The sequence below is a fragment of the Carassius carassius genome, chromosome 9 (assembly GCF_963082965.1).
Source record: "Carassius carassius chromosome 9, fCarCar2.1, whole genome shotgun sequence".
Lineage (NCBI taxonomy): Eukaryota > Metazoa > Chordata > Actinopteri > Cypriniformes > Cyprinidae > Carassius > Carassius carassius.
Window position 1 is genome coordinate 26,484,877 of NC_081763.1, and position 10,531 is coordinate 26,495,407.

Consider the following 10,531-nt stretch of genomic DNA (forward strand, 5'->3'; position numbering starts at 1 on the left):
TTCATTCCTGCTCTGCTCGTCCCTGTGGAACAGTTGCCATAGCAACACTCAGTACTTGCGAATATTTTTGGCAGTAAAACAAGATTAGGTTATTGTGTAAAACACAGCCTACACAAACAAGAGGTAATGTGACAAATAAGTCATAGTTTCAGTGTGTAGCTCTTTTCTAAACCGCATAGAGCCAGATGAATACCATTTGAGCAATCGAGATGATCTCATTTAAGTAGAAATTAAGCAATTTGTGCTTACATTGTACAAAAATGACTAACAGATGACTAACAAAACCCTGTCAGGACAAAGAATTTCAACGAACTAGTTTTGTAATCCTAGTAGTCATACTCAGATACTCCTTTAACTGACAAAGAATAAGGAAAAAAAAAGATAATTTGAGGCAATGGTTTTCGAACAAATTCTGTATTCATAAAATAACACAAAAGTACACAAACAAAAACATGAAAAAGCAATGCTACTATACATTCAGGGGAAGAAACTGAGGTTTACTACAAAATATGTCCTTCCACATTATAGAACCATGTTCAGACATGATAAAGTAGTCCAAGTGCAAACAGAACATTGAGAACACTTTACAGTAAGGTACCATACTTTAATATTTGTCATGTCGTGGCTATTGCATTCACTTGTTTGAAGGGTTACCAACTCTGTTAAGTTTAAATCAGCAAATTTGCTTTTATATGTACCATACGAAGTATCATAGCTATGTGCAATCACTGGGTGGAAAAATAAGCATGTGATCATTGGTTTTCCACTGACCTCATCATGCCATTAGAAGAGGAAAATAGAAAAGAAAATGAAGGCAACTTTCAGTACTGAAAAGGAACTTTTAAAAACAGTTTTATATTAATGTGTCTATATATCCCCAGTATATATGAAGACCATAAGGAAAGAATGTATAACATACTTGACTAGGCACTCAAATTTTTCTTTTATTTCGTTAGCATTATGGAGATTATGTGTAATCTTTGTGATGAATGATGTTGGCTACTGATATCAATATTCATTTTCTCAGTTCAGTGATATTTATCTTCTTTCTCAACAACTGGATTATTGTTAATGTTTCCATCATTAACCAGCTGTTACTAGGTAATCTGGCTAGCAGTCTTTAGCTATTTAAGGTTACAACTACTGTAGGTTAGTTGAAACAAACAGCATATTTTAAGAGTTTAGAACATGCTCTTGATAGCTTATGCACCACAAAATAAAAATATAGTATCAATCCTTATGATGTTTTATAAAAATACAGAGCAAAAGGCATGCGGTACATTTAATAGTAAAAACCCCATTGATGAAAAATGTCCCAACCTTAGTATAAAAATAATGTGAGGGTGTATAACAAATTAACTTTAGCTATAAAACCATGGTGGATAGATAAACCAATTAATGGGTGAAAATATAAGTGAAGCTTTACATTCAAGACAATACAATTTGTAAAATTATAAAATACATTTTGTGCAACAGACTAATTAAACATTATTATTATTATTATTATATGACATATCACATGCATTTCTGTAATAACAGTACCTACCCAACACCAAATCAACATGAACAGCAATGAAAATACAGCAAAACCCATATTTATTAAAGGAAAATTAATGTAGTGTTGTACAGTAATGGGATTTCCACAAAAAAAGTGGTTATATTTAATGACAGTTACGAGACATGATTTTGTCCTATCAGGACCAGAATAATTAATGAAGATACATAAAAACAAATCTAATTTGAAACTGAATACAGTGATTTTTTTAAAAAGTGCTGTAACAGTTCCCAATACTGTAACACCCCAAGCCATGCAAAATCACATCAGCTCATTAAAGGAAAAGTGTACCCAAAATTAAAATCTGCTTTACAAGTGAAACCGGTTCTAAACAAATATGTTGGTGGATTTTGATGTGAAAGCACAACAGTGGATGGAGAAAGTGTTGTTATAGATTATTGATTATACAGCAGTTTTTTTTTTATTTTGGGTGAACTAGCCTATCGCTTTAAAGAATAACCCATAATATTCAAGTTTTTCATGATCTCCCTGAGGAGAACATACCCCTTTGGTGTCATCTCTTCTCCATCAAATTATAGAATTGCTGGAACTCCTAATCTTGTATATCACATAGACAGCGATTAACACCACAGCCACGGCCACGCCGCATGAAACAATAGCCCAGAATGTGGTTCTGTCTGTAGGAGAAATGACATGAATGATTTTATAAACAGATGAATCAATCAACAGCTTCAGCAACAGAAGTGTGACTCTGCTGGTTGTTCAACACACACTGCCAGCAGCAGTCCTGGAGCAGCCTGGCAGGAACACAGCACAGTGTACTGGGACCACAAGAGACTATTGTTGCACTATTCCTCATTTTGCCTAAAAGCACCAGATGAATCATTAAATGCAAAGCTTATTCAAGACCACAAAAACACCCTGTAGATAAAGAATGAACTTTGGGATAAGTCAATACTGAGAGTTTAAGATAATCAACTTGTATAAATATGCTGAATGTCACAAACACATACACGTTTCTTTCCTCATTTTCAGGCTTTTCATTTCAAATGGAATCCAATTTTAAAAGTAGATATAACCAATCAAGAACGTTTTATTTTTATTGACTTGTTTTCTAATTATAGTTGCTTTGTCTAAAAGGTGCTGTATGTAAGATTTGGATTCTACTAAAGCATAAAAATAACATCATATATTTGCAGATATTTAAGAAACATGCTGTGACGGCCTGAGTGGTGGCCGCACAAGAGTGGAAATATGGATGCATCATCTCTTATTTGCACACCACATGGATCCATACGTATCCACATGCTCTCGCACACATACATCTATACGAAGAACATGTGTATTTATTGAAGGTTAATCTTTATTTAAATGTCCCTGTTTTGCCATTTGCATTAATTTGTTTTCGGTCTATAATAACCACTCAAAACAATGTTCATTATTTCTTGATTGTTAGGTTTGCATATATTTACATTACAACTCCTCTTTATATGTATTGTTACTGATTTTGATTTATTTAATGTTATATGTTGAATGTGATGTTTCATTGGTTTCCCTCTTAATTTGTAATGGGCCCATCTTTTCCTTTATAAACTGTATATAAACTGCTTCGTTCACTTGAAGTTAGGTTTTTTTTTTTTTTGGTTTGGTTTCGTCTGAATGTTTAACTTCTTTTTCTTTTTGTTTCTTGGTTTATTTTGTTGTGTGATAAGATTTCGAGTTTGTAAAGATGTTTTTTGGTGAGGGTTCAAATAAAAAACCCATCTTTCAGTGGAAAGCTGATGTTCCTTGTCCCTGACTTCTCAGTCCCTCACACATGCTAAGTTAACATACTTGTTTATCTGAAAAGCAATGCTACAGTCAGTTATTCTCCTTTGGCATTACAAGTTTACCCAATTGTATTTTGGCACCCCAGGTTGCCAGTTGGCGGAGAAAAAAAGCAAATTTCATTTATCATCAACTGTGCTTGTTCATGTTTGTGTCCTCAATCTGGCAACCTGTGTGTGTGCGTCAAGTCTGAGGAGGAGCAGTCTCAGACTTCATGCCCACAGACTGTTGGCCAGGTGAAAAAAAACCCTCTCCAATATTTTGAATTTGGACTGCAATACCTAGTTCAACCACTTGGCGTCAATCCTAACGTGACCCATACTCAGAATTCATGCTCTGCATGTAACCCATCCAAAGTGCACACACTGTGAACACACACCCGGAGCAGTGGGCAGCCATTTATGCTGCGGCGCCCAGAGAGCAGTTGGGGTTCGATGCCTTGCTCAAGGGCACCTCAGTCGTGGTATTGCCGGCCCGAGATTCGAACCCACAACCCTAGGGTTAGTAGGCAAAGGGTGCTTTCACACCTGCCTCATTTAGTTCGGTTGAATTGTACCAGAGTTCGTTTCCCCCTTTGGTGCGGTTCGTTTGGGCAGGTGAGAAAGCAGCAATCGCACTCGGGTGCGCACCAAAAGCGGACCAAACAAGCATACTGAGACCTGCTTGAAGAGGTGGTCTCGGTACGCTTTCAAACGAACTCTGGAGCGGTTCGTTTGTTTTGAGAATGTGATCCGACCTCGAACAGACCCAACTGCAAAAAGTACTGATCATTTCTGGACTAAACCAGCTGCCGTAGTCAGCTGTGTTGTGCATTATGTGATGAGGAAGTGTTTGTTGACAGTTTGCACTTTAGTATGGCAGCTCGTGGACAAACTTGGAGTAGTGAGGAGGTGCGGAGCCTCATAGAAATTTGGTCAGATGTGAGCATGTTAGAGTTAAGAAGAATTAATGCACGCCTCCGCTTGAAGTTACAAGCGATTTCCGCTCAACGATTGCAGTGCATTAGAACGTTGTTTTCAAGCCGCATCTGCGCTTCATTATAGAAATGTATTTTTTGCATATTGTGGTGTATACAAACAATGTAATAGATTATGGCCAGGGACAAAACCAGCCCGCGCAGTCGTGTTGTCTCCGTGTTGTTTGCTGGCTTTTCCTCTTATGTTGGAATGTTCCCACACGTAAATTCTGACCAATCGAAAAGCAGTTTAGGAAATACGTCATGGCCAATGAGTGATGTAGATGTTGTCATGTGACTGCATTTTGGTTCGTTTCAACTGGTACGGACCAAAGCAATCAGTGTGGTGTGAAAAGGAACCAAAAAAGCTGAAAAATGCTACAATGTATAATTGTTTGCCCTTGGTTCCAAATGAATCGAACTAGAGATGTGAAAGCACCCAAACTCTCTAACCACTAGGCCACGACTTTCTACATACAGCACCTTTAATGATTAGAAAACTGCAGAAGCAGATTTGTAACACAAACATTAGCTTAGACCATCCTGTATCAGAAGTCACTGTTATATAGTGCTACATGGATGACAGAATTTTGTAGACCAAAACGCAAACTTTTTGTTTAGCACTTCTGGTTCAATTCATGTTTTTTAGTGGCATGACTGGCTTGAAAAGAAAATATTCATAGAACTGCAGAAGCCTATCCATTTTCTATCATAAAAATAACTGGTGGTCAGTGGAGGAAAGCCTTGTTTTGGGCAATCCTGTAAGGTTGTGACATATCTGTGAAACTATATCTGGGAGTGGATGGGTTTTTGGTTAAATGCCTGAAATAAGGCCATCCTTAAAAATATTCTTGTTTGCCGTAACCCGACCGACCCTGTCAATTTAGGACCGACTCAAAAATGTTTTTTTTTGCTTTTAGTCCGACCGACTTGCCGATTGTAAATTTGCGTTAAGACCGACCAATTTTTTTTTAACTCTTCAAACAACTAATACAAAAGCAATAAAATACTATTAATTATATTTAAGTAAGTATTGTTAATATATAAATTGCCTAGGCCTACATACAAATTCGAATGTGGATTTTTATTTTAAATTCGACGAATATTCGAAAAATATTCTGTTTTTTTGACAGCCCAAGAAAATCGTCAATGCGATTTTTTGTTGTTGTTGTTGACATTTCTAATCGTAAACACAGCCATGTTGAAGCCTGCAACAAATGTTTTGCATTGTGGCAGTCCACTCTGCTTATTGTTTTTCAAAAATGTTGCACTCCTGTTTGTCATTGTGCACGTAACTTCACGCCAATAAATCATCAGAAATATTGGTCTGTACATTCGTCCTGCCTGTTGTCCGTGGATTTACCTATATTTGGTGTTATTTGCCGTAAAAAACTTTAGACATGCAAAATCGATTTTACTTGTCACTCAAATCAAACAGGATTTTTTTCACAAAAGTGACAACCCAAGAAAGCAAAGTAACTGTTTGTAACTAAACTGTCTCTCATTCATAGGTTGCATTGATACGTAGCGGTGGATGCAAGTAAAACAGTATAACAGTAGGCCTACCTCATTTTTTTTCTTATCTGAAATTCATGCAATAAACATGTTTTTGACAAAGATTTAAATTTGTTTGTGGTCTATATAGCCTTCATCAAAATGAGGTTTGCAATGATACGCCCGAAGGTGGGGGTTGAAGACCCAGTCAGTGACGTCACGATATGCTAATTTGTTTAAATTCATACCGATGTCATCACCATCACAAAAATTTACTTTTTTTTTTTTACATTGAAACTTGAAAAAAAAATATAGACCGACCTACCGACCCTTTTTTTTTTTTTTAATTACTGTTACTGCAAACCAAAATATTTTTAAGGATGGCCTAAGGTAGGTGTTTAATGCAAACTCAAAATATTTTCATGTTTTAGTCTACAATATAAAATTTAAAAGTCATTTAAAAGACATTTCTTTGTCTTAAAACAGGTGGTTGCTAACAAGAGGCTAGATGGAACTACAGAGGTTGGCATGGACAATAAACATCATCACGCCGAACAGGATGATGTTTTTACACGCTTTATAAATAATGACTAAAAGACTCGGAGGGTTAGCCATGGTACATGGCAATGCTAATGTGTTTGGTCTTAGCAAAATAGATCTGATGCAGCAAAACAAGTACCAAGACTTGCTACTGCCAATACATCCACAGACAAGCTGCTGTGAGCATGTCAGAAATATTGCTGCTGCACATATGACACATATGAAATAACCCTCCTATATAACATACATGAAATTACCCCGTAGAAGGCCTATACAGGTGGAGCTGGGGAAGGTGGAGGGTTTCTGAAGCACGTTGTAACTGCTACAGCAAGTGATAGCCAAGTACTTTAATGTTGAGCAGTAAGCTCATTGGTTGCTGATACGAAAAGAATACAATCAGCTGCACCATGTGAATAATTATGACATTATGTCAGATTGAGTTACAGCCTATTGGACTGCACCATCTAGAGTTTCATGACAGAACTTTGGATTTATAGTGATGTTGAAGTCATTCATGAAGTTTATTTATAGCCTATGTTTAGCTTTTTTCTTCTGCCAATTTTAAGCTTCATAATTAAATATGGATCATAAACTTTTGTTGGTTACAGAGCTTATTTTCAATTAAAAATCTTAGATAATGCTACCTTCTAGACTGGCGTAAAAAAATAAGTCATCACTGCAGAGCCCCATTGAACAGTAAGGACTAGTTCACACAGGTTTACACATTTTGATAAATGCAAGATATGGGCAGTGGAATGTGGAAAATGCAAGGTCTTGGGACACTTTTTTTTTTAAGTTGAACCTTTTAACCTGAGTACTGTGTTTTTAGAATGCTGTATCGTGCAAGATTCTGCGAGACACAAGCACAATGGTCAAACACATCCATATAGCGTGTTTAGAATTACATGAAAAAACAATGGAAACATAGCATAGTGGAATAGAAAAATAATTATGTGTGAACAAACCCTAAAAATCAGTAAATGTAATTTCAAACTGCCAAAGGCAAAGAGGCAGATTGATGTTTATTCAATTGAAACTTACTTCTTGGCTCAGATTTGATGATGAACACTTTGCTGTCACTTCCCTGAGAGTTTGTGGCATTGCACGTGTAGTTTCCTGGACTGAGTGTGGAGGACTGGAGCACTGAGGAACTTATCTCTTCTTTCAGATGATCTGAGTGCCATGTGTATGTAGGAGCCGGGTTTGCTTTCACTGTACAGTTTAGCGTTAGTTTAACCTCATCCTTTTGAATGATGGTCTCTGTTGAACTGGAGTGTTTTGGTTTATCTGAGGAAGACAGAGAGACATTTAATAGCACAATAGCACCATGATGAGCAGCTGTTATTAATAAAGCAGCAAAATACTGTACAACTGAAACCTTTTCATTTGTGTTAATTCTATTCATAATATGTAATATTCTATCAAATTCTAGCTTAATAAGCAATTATCTGCGTTTGATGAAATATGATCAGTTCATGTGATCCCTATTACTACAAAACTTGTGTCACTGTGTCGCATAGTAAGTGCAACAACTACTAAAAGTCTGCTTGATTTGGACGTTAACAAAGATTAATCAGGAGCTGATGGATCTTACTTACAATATACAGTAATGTAGAGAGGGTCTGATGTTTCTTTTGGAGGAGGTTGAGGTCCTTCTGCTCCCAGATCCAGCTCTGCTTCACACCAGTATTGAGCTCCATCATCAGCTCTGACTGGACGGATCAGGAGTGTGGTGTTTACATTCACTGGAGTCCTGCTATCCTCAGTGAAGGTGGTTTGATTCAGCAGAGTCTGTCCTTTATACCATTTGACAGTGAGATACTGAACAGGAGCCACATCGTGAACATCACACTGAAGCTCATACTGCTGTCCCTCTATCATTGGTCCTGTGTGTTTCACAATGCTGATGGACACACTGTCTGGAGTCTCTGTGGAGGAAGATTAACAAACTCTGAAATCTGCAGTGATGAATGTACATTTATTAGATATTTCTGAGAATGAAAAGACAAAAAAATCAATAACAGAGAAACTGACTGTAAATAATGACTGTGAGCTCTACTAGACACTGTCCCTCATAGTTTATGAAGCAGAATGGCTTTATGTCCCATTCTGTCAGGTGTGACACTCTCCATGTGATCAGACTGTTACTGGTTTTGGGCACTGCTCCTTCACTGGCTTCCCATCCCATCCCTTTATGTGAGACTGAAGTGCTACAGTTAACTACTACAGAACCTCCGTATCTCACAACAGCTCTCTGTGGGTTTAGCTGAACAGGACATTCAGCTTGTGCACCTGTTAAACACATTGAAGAACACAAAAATGCACATTGATATTGTTTACTTGAAAGACTGAACACAGATAACCAATCATCACATGTTAAATCTAGTTTACTGACCAACTGCATGCAAAACAATTAAGAAAAGTTTTTGAATATTGTAGAAGACCATGTCTTTCACAGTTTATGACTCTTTTAAAACAAAGAGGCTCATAAATTCTTACCATCTGGGAAATGAAACTTTCACTGACACAGCAGGGTCATTCAGAAGCATGTCCCTCACACAAGTGTGTAAGCAATTTACACTAACAAGTGTAAGTTATCTTTTTTAGTCATTAAAAATGTATGTTCAATTCATAGGTTAAATGCACTGCTGAAGAGTTTGCCAGCACTAAAAATATTGAGCACTCAGGGTCATATTACAAGCGCTACTGTGGATAGCAGCAGTACTCCTTACTGTAGATACAGTAATGAATGGACTAAAATAGGTCAATATTTTAACGCGGACAATAGAGGTCAACAGCGCTCTGAATCACTCGTGAACACATTCAAGCTCGTCTGCTACTGCTTAATGAATGTTCTCGCTTCTCGTATCGAAAGAATGAAAGGGTAACAAGTCAATACAAACCTGTGAGAGTCACAAACAGTAAAACTGTTGAAAAATAAACAAGTCCATAAAAACGTTGCAGCATGTTGTAAGTGTTCGAGTACCGTCGATCAGACAACAAAAGCGCGGTCAAGATGTGCGAAGAAATAAATGTGTCGCCTCTTCCTAGCGTCTGTCCAGCAGCTCCTCAAGAGAAACCGCACCCAGATCACTGGGGATATCGTTTTCTACGGAAGCACCTATAGAAACGAAAGCATTCACGCAGTTCATATGTGAGAACCCGTGCGCACAAGCTTCTGAAGGAAATTGTTAAATGGCACTGCGAGAGTTGCGAAGACGTCTTTAATCTCAGACTCTCTGTAACATGGCGCATTATTAAAGAGATACAAACCTTACCGACAGAATACATTTTTACCTGCTGGAAACAGCTAAAACCAGCCTACGATGGTTGGACAGATGGCATCCCAGCCTTACATCTAAGATTATATATATATATATATATATATATATATATATATATAGTTTTTGCACAAGACTGAAAAAGATTCTATTTATTTTATTTTTTATTTTTATTTAAACAAATGTTTTCTAAAATATTCTTCACAAATTAATTTACAAATTCAAATATCATGTGCTTATAAGGACAGATGGTATAAATTCCATAAACAAAATTTAAAACCCACCAGAAAGGGTGAGATTACATTCATATAGAGATTAAATGCATATAAATTCAGTGACATGATTAAAAAGATAGTTCAAACAAACAATTTGGTCATCATTAAATCATCCTCGTGTCGTTCCAAACTTGTGTGACTAAGTATTTTGTTGAACTGAAAAGTAGAATTTTTGAATAATCATTACACAATGATTTTCCATTCAACAGCCATTGATAGTGACCACAAATCTCAAACTGAAAATAAACAAAACATGCATGTTTCCTTAGAATATGTAGTTGTATGGGCTACCTTTATGATTTTTTTTTTAAGCTTTTACAGTCATGGCAAAAGTGAACAACATAAAAAGAAGGGAAAAAACAACAATAGCATGCATGTTTTAGAACAACATGAGGGTGAGTATATGATGACAGAGCCATCAAAACTATGCTTTCAACAACATTATACAGCTTGAGCCATAAAACTGGCACACTTATTTAATCTCCAGCATCTCATGTTTTTACAGACTATGAGGCCTGAGAGAATTTTTAGAAATCCATCCAAATATTTTCCCACAGGTTCACCATGAGACCCCTCAAACCTAAGCTTTCACTTCTTCACAGTCACCGTGTGCAATATTTCCAACCTTTAAAATGCGGATTTT

At 36.8% G+C, this 10,531-nt stretch overlaps 1 protein-coding gene across 1 annotated transcript; it reads right to left on the reverse strand.

The window, feature by feature from the left end:
* Nucleotides 1–1,606: 1,606 nt before the first annotated feature.
* LOC132149416 (protein amalgam-like) lies at nucleotides 1,607–9,581 on the reverse strand. The gene is made up of 5 exons (XM_059558632.1): nucleotides 9,236–9,581; nucleotides 8,367–8,624; nucleotides 7,931–8,260; nucleotides 7,374–7,619; nucleotides 1,607–2,193 (listed from the first exon to the last, which is right to left on the reverse strand). Exons 1-5 carry the CDS (start codon nucleotides 9,297–9,299, stop codon nucleotides 2,084–2,086), a joined length of 1,008 nt encoding a protein of 335 aa, XP_059414615.1. The 5' UTR covers nucleotides 9,300–9,581; the 3' UTR covers nucleotides 1,607–2,083.
* Between the last annotated feature and the right edge of the window lie 950 nt (nucleotides 9,582–10,531).

Coding starts and splice junctions, on each gene's coding strand:
- LOC132149416 (XM_059558632.1), bottom strand. CDS start 9,299: ATGCTGCAACGTTTTTATGGACTTGTTTATTTTTCAACAGTTTTACTG. Junction 8,261..8,366: donor GCTCACAGTCATTATTTACA/GTCAGTTTCTCT, acceptor CTTCCTCCACAG/AGACTCCAGACAGTGTGTCC. Junction 2,194..7,373: donor CATCAAATCTGAGCCAAGAA/GTAAGTTTCAAT, acceptor TTTCTCCTACAG/ACAGAACCACATTCTGGGCT.